Consider the following 23520-nt stretch of genomic DNA (forward strand, 5'->3'; position numbering starts at 1 on the left):
TGTTGAGGTTTGAAAAATCATCGAAGTCACGTGTGTACAAACACGAAACACTGTCACGAGAGTGTATTACAAACTGATACTCATTCAAAATGCATGCTTAGGAGTAGATAATGTGATTAAAAATATGTATGTATATATAATACATATATGTAATGTGTATGTGATTAGCCCATTCGATTTAGCCCGCTGTCATTCTGTATATACATGAACTAGAGCGTCAGTTTGTGAGATATTGATCTGAAATTTTGCGCCCGTTCTTATCTCCCTAAGAAGCTGTTTATTTGCTAGAACCACAAATATCGCGCCAATATAGCATATACCTGCCATATAAACTGATCGATCCAAAACCGGTTCTTGTATGGAAAACTCTTACATTTGGCTAGATATTTTCACGAAATTTTGCATAAAGTATTACTGAAAGCAATGCTTAAAATTCTGAAGAAATCGTTCAGATTGAACTACTTTAGTCTATACCTGCCATATAAACTGAACGATCAAAAACAAGTTCTTGCAAAGAAAACTCTTTTATTTGACAAGATATTTTTACGAAATTTTGTATAAAATATTACTAAAGATAACCCTACAATTACCGAAGAAATTGTTCAGATCGGACTACTATAGCATATAGCTGCCATACAAACCGGCTGACCAAAGTCAAGCTCTTGAATGAAAAACTCTTTTATTTGACAAAATATATCTTTCAGATATTTGGCACAATTTATTGCTGAAGATAATGCTACCGTTATCGAAGAAATTGTTCAGATCGGATCAATATAGCATACAGCTGTCATACAAACCGACTGACTATAATCAAGTACTTGTAAGAAAAACTTTTTTATTTGACAAATTATTTTCACGTAATTTGGCATAAATTATAGCTTAAAGTAACGCTACAATTACCGAAGAAATTGTTCAGATCGGACCACTATAGCATATAGCTGCCATACAAATGTATCGCTCCAAATCAAGATAAAGACCTTTTTATACCTTTTTATGCTATAAGAAATACGCCTGTAAAGTGTAGTATAGCTTCGGTTCAGGCGAAGTAAACGTATTTACTTGTACATGCTTCCCAATCCAAACCCTGTCATGTATATACATATGTACATTTATTTATTCATTTGTACTTACAAGTGTTCTTAGACAGCTGTCAATTACAATTGTCTGGCGCACTTAATGTCCGCGTATGTGTACGTTGATTGCTTCGGAAATTACTTCAAATTTAATTAGCAATCAAGCATGCAAAATCATTTACGTATTCTGTATACATATTGCCTCACTTTTTGCTTGTAAAATTTCATTTATACATTTTACTAGCTTGTTATGAGGGCAGTTAACGATTTGTGTTTTTTTTGTTTATTAACATTAAAATTAGATTGTGCGCAAATTGTTTAAAGATAATAATGTAAACATAATCTAAGCATGCTCCCGTAATTACAATATTTATATAATAATTGTAAGGAAATCGAATAAAATAAAAATTATTCTTTGTACTATCCGTATCAGGCATCGATATTCAATAGTATAATATTTCCTCTGGCATTATATACATCAATGTATAGTATATGTATGGTACATAAAAGCATATGCGCTGTGTTCATATGCAGCGATTCGTGAATTTTACGGTCATGCACTTCTGCCAATACTCGCGTGACTTTTTCTTAAACTTTGTAATCCATACTATTAATATGCGAGTCACGTTTCACCTTGAAAAATGGTAAAATGGAAGAAAATGAAATTTTTGCTGCAGAAAACATACAATTATATGAGTAGGAGTGAACCTTAAATATTTTTCAGTCATATATAATTTTTCTATAAATGTTTGGGGGAACTACTCTTCAAGAGTCTTTTGATGTTTGGAGCTTCAGGTTGTGCTAGAAATTAAGTACGCCACAAGTGGTGAGTTACATATCTAAAGAACTATCTTGAGAAATATTTATACTACTTTAAACCTGCCTAGAAGTTTAGCGTTGACTTTAGATATCCGCAACGCTTTCAACAGCGCTAGATGTCCTTGACTACCTCAGAGCTGTGGTGCGGAGCAGACTAATAAAAGATCTAAGCTTATGGACAAGCCGCAAGTTCGGAGAAGTAGATTTTTACATAACCCAGTTGTTATCTGGTCACGGATACTTCAAAAAGTACCTGCACAGAATGGTAAGAGCCGTCATGCCTATACAACGACGCGACAGAAGACAAACTTAACACATATTCTTTGAATGCGTGCGCTGGCAACGAGAACGGACCCCCATAGAAACATAAACACATTTTCCACCCCCTTACCCGCAAAAAAAAAAAAAAATAAATAAATAAAAAGTTTAGCTTACCAAGGGCAATCTATACCACGTAAGTAGTAAAATATATTTTTTTCCAAAAGAATATTCAACGTATTTATCTCACCCTAGCCCTATACTATCTTTTCATTTATGTTTGAGTGTCCTAGTGTCCTTTTATCATTAAAGTTTGTACTTCTGTTAGTGCTTTAGCAAAATTTGGCACTTACTAAGTGCTTAACATTATACTAGTTTGCATCTTCAACAGCTTCAGGAGTTTTGTGTGAGAACTGCGTGATTTTAGTTCAACATTTTCTGTTCTTACGAAAAATTGTTTGATAACACATATTCTGAAATATTTACAAGGAAATGTATCAGAATACTGTAAGCGTTAACATTAGAATAGTCTAACTTGCAGACCACTATCATGCTGAGCAGTCTCTGAGGATCATTATCTTGATGATGCACCAAGAGGAATTTTTGATCACATTAACGGGTTATGTCCACATCCAAAAGAACCATATGGGTACGCGCTTGGATATGAAAATGTTCAGGGAAAGTCTTATTGCACAGTTTCTATAAATGTACCTGGAAAAATTCGACTTTAGGCATTTGTTATTGAGTTCACACAAGTTTTCAATACTGAATTGTTTCACGTTCGAAAATATGTATGTGTAATAATAAGTATGTATTTTAAAACCTCGAAGACACTGCTTTGTTATAATGCCTCTTTCTCTGCTCAACAATAACCGAAATAGTTGTATGAAATAGGTCTCCAATTTTTCAGCGCGCTTATGGTTTGTAAAGATTTAGTTCCCAATACTGAGTTTTTTGAGGATTTTCTGCAATATATGAAATGTTCCGCCAACGAGTTTTATCATTTTTACTACAATAATGTTCGAGGATAATCAGTTAATCCATTCCAATGACAGTCGGGTCTAAGTAACCGGAATGTACCAGGACTTTTATCCGACCAAGGACTGTCAACTCGGCACCATGCCTCGAAATTACTTCAGGAATAGTTTCTGCCGCTACAATAATAACAGAATAATAAGTTATAAAAATTTATATGTAAAAATTACGTGCCACGTTGTTTGTCCGCGATGGACTCTTAGTCTAGTTCGACCCAACTTAGAAGATAGGATAATAAAAACAATACATAAATAAACAAGAAAAAAACCGTTAACTTCGGTTGCACCGAAGCTAAATACCCTTCACAGGTGCATTTCTGTTGGTAACTATGTGTTCAGTTTTTATGGAGGCTATATGCTATAGTTAACCGATCTGATCAATTTCTTCGGAGATTACATTGCTGCCTTAGAAAATAATATATACCAAATTTCGTGAATATATCTTGTCAAATGTGAAAGTTGTCCATACAAGCATTTGATTCCGATCATTCAGTTTGTATGACAGCTATATGTTATAGTGGACCGATATCGGCAGTTTCTTGAAGAGAAAATGACGTTCACAAAATTTCAAAACGATATCTTAAAAATTGAGGGACTAGTTCGTATATATACAGACAGACAGACGGACATGGCTAAATCGACTCAGCTCGACATACTGATCATTTATATACATATATACTTTATAGGGTCTCCGACGATTCCTTCCGGGTGTTACAAACTTCGTGACAAACTTAATATACCCTGTTCAGAAAAATAAAAGTACAGTGCAAGCTCTATTAACTGGACAGGAAGACTGTTAATCAAACTTTTGGAAACCAGCCTTAAATTTGTTATTTTTTCCAATGAAATTTATTTGTATGAACATATTCAAAATTGAACCTGAAGTACAATCCCTTGGATTCTTATACTGACAAAAACGTTTATTCGTAAATAAAATTTTCACTGTATTGAAGAGTTTATTATATGAATAATAATATAAAATGTATACCACAGCAATGGGAGGCCGGATCCACTAAGCTACATTTATTTTACATTAGAGGTAAGGCGATATTATATTATATACCATAGAGTAATCTAAGCACTGCCAGCATAAGTAGTTGAAAGCTCGTCTCTATACAATATATCGTTTTATTAATTTAAAAATAAACACATGTAATATTCTTTTCAATGGTTTTACCAGTTACACTCTGTTTATTTAAAAGTTGCACTCACGTTGCCATTAGTGTAAATATTATTTTATTAATGTTTGCCAAGTGAAAATAACAAATATTATCAAAGCAAACTTGCTGAGTCATAATTGTAGGCTGTCAATTGCGATGTGTGGAAAAATTAAATTTCAACAGCTTAATGAAAACGTAAGCAACAAAACCTGTTTGAAAACAAAATCATTAGCTAAGATAATTAACAACTTGAAATAGTCAGCATGTTACAAAAACTAGTTTTTAAGTAAAGATACTCTAGAACTTTTATTTACTATACTTACAATATGTAAAAAATGTTTGACTATTGATATATAATTAGAAATCGTTAAAATTTGGCATATTGACAAATTTACATCCAGTTTTTGCTTAAGTTTACACGAAAATCTCAAAACATATCACTGGTGGAATATATAATGATATTTTGATGCAATAAGTCAACTTTATGTTGTCGGAATACGTATCGCCACCTAAAAAGCAAAAAAACATTTTATAAAAAAATCGAAAATCGGTACCAGATATAATAGAGATTAGATTAGATAACCATTTTATAACGAAAACTCAAATCTTATTTCACTTTGAGTATACCTGTATGATAACCAATTTATAACCTATACTCGAATTTTGTTTCAATATGAGTGCAGCTGTATGATAACCAATATATAACCATTTTATAACCAGAACTAAAATTTTGTTTCCATATGAGTGTACCTGTATGATAACTAATCTATAACCATTTTGTAACCAGAACTAAAATTTTGTTTCCATTTGAGTGTACCTGTATGATAACTAATCTATAACCATTTTATAACCAATCTATAACCATTTTATAACCATTTCATAACCATTTTATAACCAATTTATAACCAATTTATAACCAAAACTCAAATTGTGTTTTACTTTGAGTGGTAGACTTATGAAAAGTAATATTACTTTATTTTGCATTTTAGATGATGATATACATACATATAAGTTGCAATTGGGGCCTTGGCAAGTGAGTAGTGAATCCTCAAATCATATTAGAAGCTCTTCATTAAAGTTTATGTTAAGAGAAGAAATTGGAGAAACCACAGTTCGCATATATGGACCCCCGAAAGTTACTTTGTGATTAAACAAAAATATGATAAGATAGTTGAGAAATAAAAAACACGCTACCCTGCTCACTACTTGATGAACGATATTCACTCGCTCTCATTTCGTTAAACATAACACCAAAATTGATCCAAACTGGCAAAAAAGCTGTAGTTTTAGGTATTTTAACAAACATCTTTATTATCGCCATAAAAATAGACTATTTTTAAGTCAATACCAGTATGTTCAGTCTTAGTTAAATTTTTCATCCATATTTTAAAAGCCCTGGGTGGCATTACAAGTACTTTTAGTGCCTTCAGCGAATCTTGGTTTTTTTGATTTCGGTTAAATTTTGGACCGCTATTCGTTGGGTGCTGTATAGTTTCGACGTCATATTCATAAGCCAACAAATTGTCACAAGCAGTGTTGCGTTTGATGCATGTCCTTTTAAAAACCTTTATTAAATGTAATATTTGAAAATGTTTCGTGTCCTCCTACCAAAACTTTAACCAAAATGCGTTGACATTATTCATAAGAGATAATGATATTATAGCATCCTTTTGGGACCTTTATTGTATGTAATTTTTGCAAAAGATTCGGGACATCATACCCAAAACTTTAACCAAAATGTGTTGACACGTTCCCTAAGAGATATTGAGACCCTCTGCTATCTCTCAGATGACAACACGACAATTTTCGTTGTTGACGTCATTAACAAAAGTGCAAAAGATACGGGTCTTCATACCCAAAACTTTAACCAAATGTTTTGCCATGTTTCATAAGAGATATTAAGCCGCTCTGCTATCTCTCTGATGACAATACATCAATTTTCGATGTTGACGTCATTAACAGTGGTTGATGGACGACTGAGGCACATTTCCGATGCCTTCACGAACTCATTGAATGCTTTAAATTACTCAAATACTTGCAATTGTAAAATAGAGTCTCCAAAAGACTTCTGATTTTAACGATTCCATAACTGGGACCACAAGCTTCTAAGCAAACTCGTTGTTAAACTTTTTCGTTAGTAAAATTCGCCAAAAAATATTTTTACTTCTAATCAAAAAGTCGCCAAGGACACACTAATTGACATAAGGATATCGAACTTTATACATTTAATCACGAAATGCTGGCATAATTGTAGTACTAAATTGGCTCGAATAATTCAGTAACCGCGTTTATTTTAGATGAGCTCTTATCACAACTTTATATTAACTCTTTTCTGATCGATATCTTTATATTATTTGATATTTACTTAGTTGTTGAAAAGATTAGAATCAAAAGTTGAGTCTACTGTTTCTTAGAAAATTTCTCTAATCGTGTAGGTCAAGGCTATATTGAGAGGCATGCGTAAGCACTCGAACTTTGTACTACAATAACGATAAATATCTCGTCCACGTAACAATATTATAATACACACAATTAAATGATATTATATGACAAGATATGGGTTAACGTTTAAGCATTAAATTTTTCCACTGACTGATTTTTGTTTAAACGAGTTCACGCGTAGTATGTATATAATATTAGAGTATTATAGATTTATGAATATTAACTTGGGCATATTTACACTGATTTATAGCAGCCCTTCTAACATTTACCGGTTTTCCTTAATAATTTGTATTATTATCTTTCCAATGTAATCATTTGCTCAAGCACTTGCATCACTCGCTGTTGTAAGCATTTGTTTTTTCTTTTTTCTTCATGTTCGCAGCCACTCGTGCTATTTGCTAAGAAACACTGGTTATTTTTGTATAAATATAATATTTTTTAATTGTCCACTGTACTTTCGACTTTCGATGCTATCGCAAATGTAAGTAATTGCATTCAAACTTCTGATTTAAGACCGTAAACATTTGAAGCTCTTAGATGTTAATTGACTTTTATGGCTTGTTAGTGATTCCGCGGTAGCTGTATTTTTTTGCATAAATTACAATATAATGTGGGGATTCACGCATGCGTTTGGCTAATATGGTTTTTGATTTTGAATTTTATTTCAACTGCATTTTTAATTAAATATTTTTTATATATAGAGGCTGTTTCTTGCTAATTTTGGATTGCTAAAACCGAAAATAATAGTAAACATTTTTAACACCAAGGGGTGTAGGGCTCAAGCCATCACCATTTACTAAAATAACAAAAACTGCTATACGTAATGGAAAATTTTTGAACTCTATTTCGTAATCAGGACACCTCAAATACCCCAGAGATCTCTCAGCACATCAGTCACAAAGTTTTCCTTCACATTTGTCGAGAAGTGTTATTATAAATAGCGTAACCCACAAAAAAAAGTCGAAAAGGGAGTAATATGACTTAGATGGCCAATTGAATAGAAAGGCTTGAAAACCTCGAATTCATACTTTTTTCATACCAAGATAATTGAAAAGGCTTCAGGCTGACACATAGATGGCGCTATTAAAATTAAATCCATATGATTTTTAGTGAAGGATGGTGTGATGTGTAGAAGCTCACGCAAGTGAGGATGGTTCTCTGGGCTGAGACGAGTAGGTCCTTGTGGCATTTACTACAGTGGCTGTGTAAAGGATTCGAAATGGAAGAGAGACTCCGTCACCGAGTACTGGCATTCACCCTGCTGGATGAATGTCTAGCCACATTCCGCATCATAGTGAAGTTCTTCAACATATCGATGTGTGCTTGGTGACTTTAACACCAGGGTGAGCAAAGAATATATTTTCGCACTACGGTCGGTAAAGTCAGCCTCCATAATGAAAACTCTCCAAATGGGTTGAGGCTGATTGATTTCGCCGGGACCCGAAATATGGTTATTTGTGGTATTAGATTCCAGCATAGGAAAATTCATCGACTGTCTGAGGATCGGTGGAATCAGAGGAAGAGGAAGACTTCTACTCTGTGGGAAATACTAGGTGGGGAGGACCTGGCTACACTTGGAATCTCCAATTGGCGCCAAACAACGAAAAGGAAGAACGACTGGCGCGCTGTTGTACACTCGGCTATGACCGCGTAAGCGTTATCCACGCCAATAAAGATGAAGAAACCATTATCTTTATTCAACCCACAAAAATAGTCTAAAAGCGTAGGTATGATATGACCTAGGTGGTCAATTGTTTGTTCCATATAATAAAAAGCTAACCCACTAGGAAACTCTACAGTTCTAAAAAAGAACCTTTTATATATTATATTTGTATTTGTGTATACTTTAGCACTTCAATTCCTCTAAGATCTCCAACAACAATTTAATCAAAAATTACGCAAATTTTCGAAACCGCCATTATGTAATACCAAAGCTTACCAAAAATACTTGAAACAATGACTATCATTAGAACTATTGCGCAAATTAAGAAAAAATGGCTTTATAAAGAATAAATCATGTCAATTGAATGAATGCAGCAATCATAATTAGCCTGCAATTAAATTAGTCAGTGAACGCCAAACTGTGACGAAATGACAAAAAAACACAAAAGCAAAAACAAAACTGTTGCTAAATCGATTGTCCGATGCAAAAGCAAAAACAAAAGCAATACAACATAATGAAACTAACTAATTAATTTATTAGTAATCATTGTTTAACGTAAGTCAACTGAGAAGCACAAACAATAAAAATGGAGGAGCGTTGTAAGCATGCAAATACAAACATAAATTTATATAAGCAGTTGGTTGGTATAGGTGCCCAGTAGGAAAAAGGGAACTGGTTTTATAGTTATGATTACGGCACTGGAAAAACTGATTATTACAATTCGTACCAACAGTTGAACATACAAAAACTATTTTCTAAAAATATTTAAAAAGTTATAAAAAATTTTCTATAAATATTTCAAAACTTTTAAAAAATATTCTAAAAATATTTCTAAAACTATAAAAAATATTCTAAAACATTTCAAACATTATAAAAAAATATTCTAAAAATGTTTAAAAAATTATAAAAATGTATTCTAAAAATATTAAAAAAATGTTTAAAAATTTATTCTAAAAATATTTTAAAATTAACAAAAAAAATATTTCAAAATTATAAAAAAATATTATGTAAATATTTAAAAAATTTCTACAAATATTTCAAAACTTATAAAAAAATATTCTAAAAATATTTGAAAAAACTATTCTAAAAATATTTCCATTATTATAAAAAAATATATTATAAAACTATTTCAAAATTAAGAAAAAATATTCTAAAGATATCTTAAAAATTATAAAAAATATTTCAAGAATTATAAAAACTTATTCTAAAAATATTTCAAAAACTATAAAAAAATATTCAAAATATTTTACAATTATAAAAAAATATATAATATTATTTCAAAAACTATAAAAAAAATATTTCAAACTTTAAAAAAAAATATTCTAAAAAATTTCAAATTATGAAATATATTTTAAAAATTATATGAAAAAAAAATTAAAAAAATTATGAAATAATATTCTAAAAATGCTTTAAAATTAAAAAAGGAAAAAAATTTAAAAGTTATAAAAAATATTCTAAAAATATTTCAAACATTAAAAAAATATTGTAGAATTGTAAAAAAAACTTAAAAAAATATTTCAAACATTATAAAAAAAATTATTTTAAACATTATAAAAAAAATATTTCAAAAATTATGAAAAAATATTCTAAAAATATTTCAAAAATTATAAAAAATATTTTAAAAATTATAAAAAGAATTTCGTTAGCCTTCGGTGAACGTGGTGTTATCAAGAACTAAAGTTATGTGAAAAAAGTGAATACATATATAAGTGTATTTTAATTCCAAATGTCGGATTAGAAAATAAAAATTTATAAACCTCAAGTTTTTAATTAAAAGTTGTTTTTGTATTTGAAACTTTTCTCGCGTTATAATAGAAACCACTCCTATTGAAACAAAATGTGAGTTTTGCCTATAAAGTGGTTATATAATGGATACACTCATATTAAAAAAAATGATTTTTGTTTTAAAATAGTTATATGTTGGTTATTATATCTGGTAATATATTGGTTATTATATCGATTTCTTTTTTTTTGGTGATAGCGCATCTGTAGGTGTGCAAGGAAATAAAAATCATATTCAGCAAAAGTATTTTTCTAATAACACTGTATCCACTGGAATATGATTTGTAAGTAATGAATACAAGATTTCCTACTTTTCATTAAATATATGGAAAACGGCAATCCCATCTATCACTTTATCATGCAAGAGTATAAAATGTTCGGTTACACCAGAACTTAGCCCTTCCTTACTTGTTAATTCTGATTTCTAACTAAAACAGTTCTAGACTTGTATATTTTCTTACAGGGTACATATATATCTGCAAATAATAGTTGCGACTAAATATTTGCATATACTTAAAAGTGTGTGTGTATATAAGTGTGGAACTTCCGTCAGTTATGCGTGCTTTATGTTAAAATGAAATCTGCCGGCATAACCCAATAAGCATTTGCAGTAGACAAGTGCATTGAGAGCTATAATGAAAGAGAGAGTCTCCAGAATTTGAAGCCTTATAAGAATGTAAACGGATTTAAGTGAAAATCTAGTCAAATACCTCGTATTAACGAGAAGCAGGGATCAGATATAGAATTGTTTGCCTGACTAGTTTCATTCTATGTCTGATTCCTGATAATACACTAGAATAAATTTTATAAATGGTTCAAAATGGCAGATGAATGGATCTACTTAAATTTTCCTTAGTGTTATGAAGTCTACAGCCAAACTTTCCTCTCCTAATATGACTTGTTTAAGAAGTTAGGCCAGTCCAGATCGCTAATTTTGACAATTTATTCTGACAGTAAAGAAAAACATTAGAGAATTTCTTTCTTGGAAACTTCTGAGTTTATTAAAGGTAAACTCTAAGAAAATTGTATTGTGAACTTTATGTGTAGTTTAGTTTATGGTAGACTCATTGACTACAGATCGCAAACTTGTACCACTTTTCTCATGACCTATACGAAAGACGCCTTGTTTTAGTTTCAATACTGTCAACAAAAGACTGCCATGATGGGCTGATAGTGAGCCTGCTCAAACGGTGGCCAAACCACGCCAAACTCTTAATTTGGCTCTGCACTGTACTGTCAAAAATTCTACTTTCTGAATGAAGTAAACGGCCGGCAGCGGCCAGTTTTTGGCAATAGGGCAATTTGAGGTATTGTGTTAAATAGGAACAACAACACATACATTGATTGGGACTCACCAGAACCGTCGGAAGCTTGGTTAGGAGCTTCTGAGTCACCTTATTGTCGGGACTTCGAACTAAGAGATTACTACTCATTTATGTCTTTGTGAAATAATTTTGCTGGTGAGAGTTCTCTTTCAAAAAAGCTAATGAGTATTGATTGTCCCAGTTTATTGCCAGTCAGAAAGAGGGTGTCTATGAGCTTCCGTCCGTCCCACGATAGTTGGGTAATCAGTCGGGTAACTGGTACTATCCCGGATTTTTTATCAGGTCAAAACTTATAACTCGACAAAAATCTGCTGCTACAACAACAACAAAAACAAGGTTTTTATGAGTGTGATGTTATGAAATTACTTCCAAAATGGTTACTAATAATTTTAACTACATTCGAAAAATCAATTTTATTGAAAAAAATATGGAGTCTTATTACTACACCCTATATTATCTTTCTTAAATATTTTTTAAGATGTTTAAGAGCCAGAAATCGATTATAAAGAATATAGACACCTCTCCTACCATTTGATTCAGCAGCAAGTTTCATTTCTGCTTACTTTAAATTATTATTAATGTACCAAACCTTGTTCGAAAATTATGGGTTCTCAACTTGGGAGAATTCAAAAACTGAAATTGTCCAAAAAACGCGAAGAAAAGTGAAAAGATTTCAAGGTCTATGGGGATATTATAGCACTTGCCAAAACACAAATTACCTGTATGTATCTAAATATAAGTATATCTACGTACATATAACCAAACTTTAAGTAAATTCAAAAAATCACTCTCACTGCGTACGATTTTTGCATAAACAAACAAACCGGCAAATGCTTTAGGAGCTACAAAGGTAGCTGAATCAAAAACCAAACAAAAAAGTATATATTGTTATGTATGTATATATATATACTATACTATATATGTACAAACATATATATTTGAGGTATTGTTCTAGCAAAAACCAGTCAAACATCAAATCAATAAAGTCAGTAGGTAACGCTGAGGTACACACACACACATACATGCATATTCCTATACACATGTATTTCTCTTGCTTAATAAATGTATTCAACAATCCAAATTATTGCTCTGACCAGCCAATATTAATATAGTTATTCATTATTCTAACTGAGTACGAGCATTTCAATTTGATTTTTTATTTAAACATTTTCGTTTGTACGACTAGTATGGCGGCAAGCCGGCGCTGAGGTGAAGTGGGTGTGCGCGCTTAGTACGTAGCAGCAGATGGCGTATCGTTATTTTCGCAATAAAAACCACTGTGCCTGCCGTTTAGAATTTTAGATGCTTTCGAAGTGATTTGCAGTGTTGTTGCGCGTGTCTCGAGGTGATCGCGGATTCCCATAGATTTTAACACGCAAACGAAAAATTACTTGCGGCAGTCAAGCAGCACGAAGTAGCGAATTGTAGGCACTGAACGGGAATCCTTTGTAGTGACGTTTGGCGTAAAGAAAGTGAATTTTATTTCGTTTCGAAAGTGATTTTGGGTAGAAATTTCGAAAATGTTGCGTGCTTCGCTGTTGCTAATTTTTTTGGTTTGCCTGAATGGCTGGTGTGCGGCGCAAATTGAACTCAGTGCTGAGTTGCCAACATTGCCCGACTTCAAGCCGGTCACTGAATTGCGTGAGTGTCCTGTTAACGTTGAGTGAATTGCAAAAGAGTAAAAGTGATTATGAAATGTGTAAAGCGAAGAAATGAAGAAAATTATGTCGTTAAATAAGGTGTTTTAGGAACTAATTAAGAATTTGCTAATGAATTATGTAATCAATATAATTTAACTAGAATATTTTTCAAGGGGTTCTGTTGAAAAAATTAATATTATTAAAAATTTTGAGCTTTCAATTTTTTCACATATTTTTTCTATGTTTGGTACGACTTTCTAGAGTTTGACTTACTAGTTACATAGAATTTTAGAAAAAAGTGTTAATTCACAGGCTATAAGTAGCATTATCTCCTTTTTCTTTACTGGTGTATACACCGCTTACGGGATAATAGCCGAGTTAACAACAGCGCACCTCTCCTTTCTTCTTTTCGCAACGTGGCTGCAATTGGAAATTCTAAGCGAAACCAGGTCCTTCTCCAACTGGTGTTTCCAACGCAGTGGAAGTCTACCTCGTCCTCTGCAACCCCTGGCAGGTATTGCGTCGAATACTTTCAAAGCTGGAATGTTTTCGTCCATATGTACGACATGACCTAGCCAGCGCAGCCGTTGTCTCTTAAGCTCATCGTTCCATTGAAACCGATATTCGCCATTGCCAATCCACAAAAAACCATAAATCCTCCGCAAAACCTTTCTCTCAAAAACTCGTAACTTCGATTCAGAAGATGTGTGTTATTGCAGGTCCATTGTGGTACTTGGTACTATATAATTAATCATAAAGTCCTTTATAAATCTACGAAGTCCTTTTTGCCAAACACAAATTTTGTTAGGCGTTAAAGTCAATTTTGACTATGTTGCCAAAGTTATTTTTGAACCACGGTTTTGCAAAAGCTGGACAATTGAGGAGGAAGTGTCTGAATGTTTCTACCTCACCTTCTGCCATGCAACACTTACATTTTGCGTCCGACTGGACTTTTAGCCTTACAGCATAAATGGCTATCTAGAAAGAACACCTGCGGAAAGCTGAACTTTGTTAAGAGCAAGTAGTTGGGTCCGGAGCTACAATGCAAGATAACAACGCGAATCCAACTTTTCATTCCGATGTAAGCGGGTATGGGTAGCCCCTCTTGCTAGCATTAGCGATGCATTCCTTGTTTATCCATCTCATCTAATCTTATATTGTATTGCAGCTTTGTCAGGGTAAATGCTCAACTCCTTGAAAGAAGCTGCACTTAGTCGACTAATACTTTAATAGCAGCCGTCACAATGTCACTCTCATATAAAATTTGGACCTTATAGACAAAAACTGTGCATAATTATAGGCAGTAACTAGTAGTATTCACTTGGTGTCAGTTTCGATCTATAAAGCTCCCTTCTGGCGAGTGACCTTCAATGTGTGTGGCCTGGTGTTATCCTGATGACTGAAAAAAGTTTTCTCTACTATTGGCCAAAGCTGACTGACAGACAGTCCAATTGTTGATAACACAAATCCGAATTGAGATTTGGGGGATGGGGAAACTGCTTATAAGAGATGGTTGTACGGCAATCTCATCAAAAGCTCTCACTCCCAAAACTTATAAAGAAAACTTTCCTCACCGTCAATACTGGGTTCGTCATTGATTTATTAACGACAACTCTTTTCATTAGGTATTTTGAGCAAAGCTCCCCTCGTTCCAGCGAGTCTTAATTATGTTGAAATGTCAATTTATGCAAGCTTAAACATTTTCAAGTTGATGAGTAAATTCCTCCATGATCTCCTCTTTTTTTTTGCTCATCTTAGTATAAAGGATTGAGGTTATTTGAGATTGAGTTAAATATTTGAATTCTGGGAGTTGTTAGGGATGACCACTAACAACTATTATTTATTAATTTTTGTCAAAGTTCATGTCGGATGCCTATACATCAATACCTTCAACATTCTCAGATAGGATGCAGTTTGTATATTGCACCCTGACCCAACATATATAATACTAATAGTAGAAAAAATGTACAAAAATGCTTTGAAATTTGTACTAAAAAGCTCGAATCCAACAAGGTAGGCCGGTGAAAAACATAGCTTATCTATACGCATTTGCTTTTGCAGTGTAGAGGCTAACAACGTTGTCGGGTTAAAAATCAGCTGAGTTAATCAATATAATTGCTGAACGCAATTGCCTTTATATGTGGTGTGCTTGTCGGTGAGCAATCAACTATGACGAGTCATCTCTACCTATTTAGCGGTAGTATGGTAGTGTAGGAAACTTTGAATATACAAAGTAGGGTGGTCGGTTATTTTACTTTATAAAATTATAAAATTAGAATAGTAATAAAAATGAATAAAAGAGAAGAGTAAAAGCAAAAAAGAAGAAGAGCGGAAGAGCGAATAAAATTCGATCGATATGGAGACAATCAGTAATAATAATTTCTGGCGCGGATTATGTTTCTCAGAGACGTGATATTATCAGAAATATTTTCTGTAATTTTGATTCCTTAAACTTTGTTGGATTTGTAATGAAAATAGAAATGCAAAAGATAATTATGATATTGGTTAATGAATTATAATAAAAATTAAGTTCTACCATGAAACTGCAATATTATATTGATTACAACTTTCTTAAGCAGGTCAGCCAGTTAAGAAAAAGTGGACATATAAGTAATGGAAGAAGCTTGAACAAATTGATAAAAAAATATTGTCAGAAATATATGAAAAAATTGCGCACCTCATTATTTGTGAATTATTTGAGTTTTAACATTATTTCTTTCAAACACGCAACTACTGGAAATTATAGTATAATAGAATAAATTATAAAGTAATTATACTGAAGTTAACTATAATATTACTTATACAAAAATCAGATCGATGAATTAGATAGTTATGGCGTCAGAATAACAACGAGAAAGAATAATAAGTATATTAATCTAAAATCAGAAAAAGTTGCTATAAAAATAATCCTGTCCTATAAATTTTGCAATAACATAGTATTCCGAATAAAATATTGGTACAAAAATATGCGCTGCTAGAACTTAAATCAATAGCAAAAAGTTGCTATAAAAATAATCGTTTGTCATAAATTTTACGAAAACATGCTATTTAGAAAAAAATCTGGGTAAAAAGTTGCTATAAAAATAATTGTTTGCCATAAATTTTAAATCTGGGTTGAAAAATATGCGCTGCAAGAACTTAAATCGCGAGAAAAAATGTGCTATAAATAAATAAGCACTTGCTATAAACCTCAAGAAAAAAATAAATCAGTACAAAAAATTGTTATACAAATACAGAGGTGATTTAAAAGCATAATTAGAAGTTGCTGTTGAACAATTGTATGCTATAAAAATAACAACAAATCTATATTCGGAAAAAAAGTTGCTGTAAAGAGTTTCTTACTAAAAAAGTTATAAACGAACTTAAGGAAGGTAAAGAAAAAGTTGCTATAAAAGTAATAACTTGCTATAAAAACTGAGAAACAAATAAATCGGTACAAAAAATTGCTATACAGATACAGAGCGTTTTTAATATAAGTAAATATTTAGTATAAAAAATAATCACTCGCTATAAACTTAAAAATAAAACTATATTCTGAAGAAAATGTAGCTATAAAAATACCTGTTGCAAGAAATAAATTAAAAATAATAGTAAAAATTATTATTTGCTATAAAAAATAAGAAAAAAGTATAAAAATTCAAAAAGTTTCTATAAACATAAAGAGCGGTTTTAAAATTAGAAGTAGAAAATGGATAAAAAAAAAACAATCGCATGCTTTAAAAGTAATGAAAATACTGTATTCGGAAGAAAAGGCTACTTTAAAATGTCATTTAGCTACAAAATCTGTATAATATGCACTTGCTATAAAAGCTGAAAAACAAATAAACCATTACTAAAATAAGTAAATATGTAGTTGCTATAAAAACAATCATACGCTATAAGAATAACAAAACAACTATATTAGGAAGAAAATGTTGCTATAAAAAGTCCTGCTATAAAAACTATAATGAAAACTATTACTATATATACTAAGAAAAGAGTATAACAACTCAAAAACGTTGCTATAAAAATACAAATCGGGTTTAAAGTTATAAGTAGAAAGTTGCTATACAACAATCGCATGACATAAAAATTACGACAAAACAATTTACGGAATTAAAATTTGCTATAAAAGTCATTTAGCCACAAAAGATTTTTCGGAACTAAAGTTTGCTATAAAAAGTCATTTAGCTACAAGAGCTGTAAAAGATATTAAATCCATCGAAAAATTTACTATAACAGTAAGAAGAAAGTATACCAATGCAAAAGCATTGCTATAAAAACTTTCTCATTTCATAAATAAAAAATGCTATAAAGTAAATGCTTGCCATGCAAATTGTGAAGAAACGCTGTTCGTAAGAAAATGTTGCTATAAAAATAGTCACTGGCTCCAAAAATAAAAGAAAAACTTGCTATAAAAATAAATACTTTGTCTGAAAACTAAGAAATAAAAAAGCATTGCTATAAAAGTTTAAAACATACATTACATAAGTAAAAGGTTGCTATAATAAGAAGTACTTGTTATAAAAATTTATCATTGTGCAAATTCAGAGCTGATTTCAAATCATAAGTAAAAAATTGCTCTAAAAACAATCGCATCGCCAAAAACCATATTCGGAAAAAGTTTCTTTAAAAATTAGCGCTTGATATAAAAACCAAAAAAACTACTAGAAATGCTATAAAAATACAGAGCGGACTTTAGCAGGCAATTCAATTGGTTATTGGCACTAAAATCTATAAAAACGTATCGCAGAACTAAATTCAAGCTATTAAATAGTTTCCGGCATTTATCTGAGAGATTAAAATTTATGCTTTTTTGCGCGCTAATGAACTGCAAGAAACTTTACACAGTTACACTGCATACACCAACATACATAAGTTTGAACGTATGAGTGTGTTTTTTCAGTTTAGCAATGTCAATGCACAGTACAGTGTTAGCGTGCAAAAATCGCATGCGCGCAAAAAGTAGTGTGACACAAATAATGTTATTGATAAGCGAATTAATTAATGAGATTTAAAGAATATATAATTTAAAATGTTTTTTGTTCATAAAAATGTAATATTTGCATATAAAATAATATTTAAAGAAATTGTCTTTAAATTTGATTAAAAAATTAATATTTAAAATTTTTTAAAAATTAATTTATTGAAAAATTTATTTAAAATTTTTTTTTGAAAATACTTTAAATAATTTTAAAATACATTTTTATTTAAAATATTTCAAAGTTTTTACAAATAAAATTTTATTAAAATTTTTATATATAAATTTATTGAAATATTGATTTAAATTTTTTTTAATACATTTCAAAAAATTGTAATACAATTTTATTTTTAAATATGTTTTTAAAAATTTTAATATAATTTTTTTTAAATATTAAAAAAAATATATATTTAAAATTTTTTTTTGAAATATTTTCAAAAAAAATTTGGACTATATGCTGAGTATAGGATTTTGAAAACTTTTTTCCATGATGTAATTCAGTTTTTTGGTTTTGGCTTGACTTTACAATTTGCATGCGACCAAGTAAAATTTTTTTTTCAAAATTTTGTTTTCAAAATTTCGAAAATACTACAAAATATCTAACTTAAGGTAGCATAAATCAACTAATTGATATCAGTTTACACAATTTATGGCGTATTGTCAATTAAACTAATTAATTGCGTTACAACAAAAGCAAAGCACAAAAGTCACTTGAACAATTAATTTAGAATTTCAGATTTTTTATGATACCATGCATTGAGCAATTAGATTCTTAACGCCACATTTCAAAGCGTACTTAGCTGCGCAGCTGCTTGTAGTGAGCCATCTGTGTCTATAACAACAACAAACACACAGTTACTGTGGCGGCGCTAAGGCCTCACTGCCACTATTAAAATCGCATGTGTGCCAAGGACAAGTGTCATTAGCCGCAGTGAACAGATTTCAAATAGTTAGCTGCAGTTAGTTGTTGTTATTGTTATAATTTATGAAATTAATATGTAATAAAATTGAGTAATGACAACTATTATTTAATAGTGAAAAAGTTTCCATTTACAAAACAAGTTCGTCGCTTAAGTCTTTTGTAAAACAAGTGCTAAGTGTTTAGTGGAGCGGGGAGCTAAGCTATTATTGAATGTATACATACAAAAACTATGAATGTGTGCTTTATTTTTCATTCTTTGTTGCACATTTCATACACAAACACACGCACTTGTGCTTCACTTCACTATGCGTTTATTCTAATGTTCCTTCTTTACATTTTTAGCCGCTGACATACCGACATGCGAGCAGAGTGACATCAATATCAATGAGTGCATCAAACGCGCCTTCCAAAAATTAACGCCACGCCTTAAAGATGGCATCAAGGAGCTGAATATACCACCCATGGATCCGTTCATTATTGAGCGCAACAACATTGAAGTGCGCAGCGGTTTCGCAACTGGCCGTGTGCAGGTACGTAACGTACGTATATTCGGCATCAGCGATAGCGTAGTGCAGTCGGTAGACCATCGTATGGATGGCGATAAAGTGAGCATGGGATTGGTTACACAAGTGCCGCGTCTCTACCTGGAAGGCAACTACAAAGCAGATATGATGATAAACGAGGTGAAAATGACACCGAAGGGCTACTTCAATGTGACGATGAGTAAGTGAGAGAGTGAGGGAAGAAGACATTAAAAATGGCTGACAATTAATTGTGTGGTAATTTTACTCGTTTTCAGCCGATCTTGTCTTGAGCTCGCAGTCGGAGGGTGAACTTTATGAGCGCGATGGCCACACGTATTTGCGTTTGACGAAATTCAACTTTGAACCGGAAATCGGTGATATGCATATTTATGCGAGCAATCTGGTGCCCGATCCGGCATTAAGTGAGTATATACTATATATACTTGTATATGATGTAAGGAGAGGGAAATTAAATGAAAATTGAGGCATTAATTTACTTAAAAAAAAAAATTGATTTTGATCAGTCAGTTTATACCACAGCTATATGCTATAATGATCCGATCTGAACAATTTTTTCGGAGATTGAAATGCTACTTTGGACAATAACCTGTGACAAATTTCGTGCAAATATCTCGTTAAATGAAAAACATTTCCATACAAGGACTTGAGTTTGATCAGTCAGTTTATACCACAGCTATATGCTATAATAGTCTGATCTGAACAATTTGTTCGGAGATTGAAATGCTACTTTGGGCAATAACCTGTGACAAATTTCGTGCAAATATCTCGTTAAATGAAAAACATTTCCATACAAGGACTTTAGTTTGATTGGTCGGTTCGCATGGCAGCTATATGCTATAATGGTCCGATCTAAACCATTTCTTCGGAGATTGTAGCGCTATCTGGGACAACATTCTGCGCAAAAGTTTGTAAAGATATATAGTCAAATAAAAAAGTTTTCCATACGAAGACCTGGTTTTGACAGGCCAGTTTGTATGGGAGCTATATAATATAATGATCTGATATCGGCGGTTCCAACAAATGAGTAGCTTCTTGGGTAGAAAAAGAAGAAATTTCGAAAACTGAGGGACTAATTCGAATTTTTACCAAAATATTACGCATCAGAGAGACGAAAGACAGGAGGGCATTGCTAAAACGACTTAGCTCGTCACCCTAATCTTTTTTTTGTTGTTTTAGGATTTCAATTTTCTTCTGGGAGTTCCAAAATTCGTGGAAAATTTAATATACCCTGTTCAAGTTACAAAAATAATAGTATGAAATAAATTAAAAATTAAATGTTTAGTATAAAAAATATTTTAAAATAATTTTAAATAACAATTTTTAAAAAATATTAAATATAAGTATTAATAAATAATTGTTTTTTTTGTTCTTATAAAATTAAATAAAAAAAATTATAATTTTATTCATTTAATTCTTTACCGTTTATCTTTCAGACGCCGTTATTTTGGACTTTGTTAATCAATACTGGCGTCAAGTCTATAAAATCATGTTGCCACAAACGCGCAGCACTTGGGAGCCAATGTTTTTGAAAGTTATGAACTCATTTTTCGCCTCTATACCCTTCGATTTATTCATTAAGAAGAACTAAATACCACTAAAAAATACTCAGGGAAATATTTTAATTACTTGCTGCTAATTTTGTAAATAAAAATATAAATAGTATTAAGTGTATATAATAATAAATTTATATTTGTTTATATATATACATATATATATACATTTCATTGTGAAATGTTTTTGTTTATATGCCTGCTTACAAATAAAGTGTATTAAAATGCTTTTGAAAACACCACTTTTGTATAGTGCTGCATTTCTTCGATAATGATAATGGGTGCTTTTCACCACGTCAAATTCAATGTCAGAATTTTGAAAGCAATTAAATTGCTTGTCATTTCATGTTTGTAATAATCAACGTTTATGCTAATGAAAATCGCTACATGTGTGCTTCTAAATCATGTTTTTATATAATTGTTGGCTTCAGTGATTTTTCTCCAAGCAGTGAGCACACATGTCAGTGAAGTCATATTACTGTCAGTTTAGTGCCAGTGAATTTGAGATATTACAATTTGTGTTTGTAAATAATTTTAGAATGTAAATGGCGACTTAAGCGGCTTACTACTGACAGTTCAAAGTCATTGAATTTAACCTAATGAAAATTATGGTTTAGTACATCATGTAAGAAATTTTTCTAGATAATGTAAATTAAATGGCAACGTAAAAGTACCGTCTACAAATATTTCGATTTGAGCGTAACCGATTATGTATATTTTTGGTACAAATATTGGGTAGTCGAAAAAGTCTTTTCGTATTTTGTCAATAGATGTCGTTGCAGTCGTGTATCTCCAGTTCTACCAATCACATTGTGTCATCCCATATAGTCTTGGAAAGGTGAGATGAAGTTTCATTTAACCAAAAAAATTAAATTCGGAGAAGTTGAAAAAAAGTTACAACTTTTTGAAAATGTGTGATAATATCGTTGAAAAATTCGATGAAATTATTGAAAAGATTGACCAGGACTATCACATTGGCAGCCATGACATCCCTAAGGAACTAAACATTCATCATCAAACAATTTTGAACCATTTAAAAAACCCTGGCTACAAAAAAAACTCGATGGTTGGGTACCACATGAATTGTCTGTGAAAAATTTAGTGGACCGAATTAACATCTGCGATTCTTTGCTGAAACGAAATGAAATCGAACCATTTCTGTAGCGAATGGTAATAGGAGATGAAAAGTGGATTAAATATGACAATAATGTGCGAAAAAGACCATGGTCCAAGCGTGATGGAGCTCCACAAATAGTTGCAAAGCCAGGATTGACGACTCGATGCTGAGTGTTTGGTGGGATTGGAAAGGAATCATCCACGATGAGCTGCTCCAGCCTGGTCGAACCATTGATTCTACATTTTACAATCAACAACTGATGAGATTAAAGCTAGCAATCGAAAAAAACGGCCAGAACTGAAGAGCAGAAAGAGCTTCACACATCTCTGATGACTCGGCAAAAGCTGGGAGAGCTTGGCTTGGAAGTTTCGATGCATCCACCATATAACCCAGACCTTGCACCACCGGACTACCATTTGTTTCGGTCAATGCAGCACTCCCTTAATGGAATAGCTTCAAGAGAAGCCTGTTGTTGTTACTTGTCGCAGTTTTTCGCCGAGAAGCCAGTAAAGTTTTACACTGATGGAATAATGTCTCTAGCGGAAAAATTGCAAAAAGTGATCAACCAAAATGCTACATATTTGGTTCATTAAAGTTCATTATAAATAAAAAGAAAAATTAGAAATACGAAAAGACTTTTTCGACTACCAATATTTGAATGTTTCATAGACTGAGAACACATTATGCATATTTTGGGTTCAAATATTTCTTTTAAGTCATGGATATGTATTCCAAAAACGAAGTTGATTTGATTGTAAAAATATAATGTAGAACAATTTCAATCGAGGTTCGCTAATCTGAGGTTTTATTTGAATATTTTTTATATCTTGGAAAATATATAAATTTTATTTGAACCTTTCGCATATATGTAAGTATATACTCAGTTGAATACCACATATGAGCAGTGTGAATCAGTAATAAGAATTATATGAAAACTTTAACCTCAGCGACATCTATCGCCTCAATCAGCAAACGTTTTGAGTGGATTATTTGAGTTTTTATATGCAGAAAGCTGTATATACACGTATCAAAAGGAGTGCAGATTTCTAAAGGACTCACTCTTACCACCATTTTGTTTAGAATTTAGAGGTAGAAGGAAAATAAAAATAAACGTCAACTTCAGGGGCTCAACAAAAAAATATTTTGAGTGAAGTGTTTGAGTTTTTATGTACTCAAATATATTCGCACTCACACTTGAAAAGAGTAGTGCTCTTCCAATGGACGCCATTA

The 23520-nt window shown here is 31.7% G+C and overlaps 1 protein-coding gene across 1 annotated transcript; it reads left to right on the plus strand.

Moving 5' to 3' along the window:
* The first annotated feature begins 12846 nt into the window (after positions 1 to 12846).
* On the plus strand, positions 12847 to 21415 carry LOC126752249 (uncharacterized). The gene is made up of 4 exons (XM_050462924.1): positions 12847 to 13197; positions 19421 to 19801; positions 19878 to 20024; positions 21057 to 21415. Exons 1-4 carry the CDS (start codon positions 13077 to 13079, stop codon positions 21209 to 21211), a joined length of 804 nt encoding a protein of 267 aa, XP_050318881.1. The 5' UTR covers positions 12847 to 13076; the 3' UTR covers positions 21212 to 21415.
* Positions 21416 to 23520: the final 2105 nt, after the last annotated feature.

This window comes from Bactrocera neohumeralis, chromosome 3 (assembly GCF_024586455.1).
Source record: "Bactrocera neohumeralis isolate Rockhampton chromosome 3, APGP_CSIRO_Bneo_wtdbg2-racon-allhic-juicebox.fasta_v2, whole genome shotgun sequence".
NCBI classification, from domain to species: Eukaryota; Metazoa; Arthropoda; class Insecta; order Diptera; family Tephritidae; genus Bactrocera; species Bactrocera neohumeralis.

Excerpts from the sequence above, each read along its gene's own strand:
- LOC126752249 (XM_050462924.1), top strand. The coding sequence starts at position 13,077 with ATGTTGCGTGCTTCGCTGTTGCTAATTTTTTTGGTTTGCCTGAATGGC. Across the intron at positions 13,198-19,420 it reads CAAGCCGGTCACTGAATTGC|CCGCTGACATACCGACATGC; the intron begins GTGAGTGTCCTG and ends TTACATTTTTAG. Across the intron at positions 20,025-21,056 it reads GGTGCCCGATCCGGCATTAA|ACGCCGTTATTTTGGACTTT; the intron begins GTGAGTATATAC and ends TTTATCTTTCAG.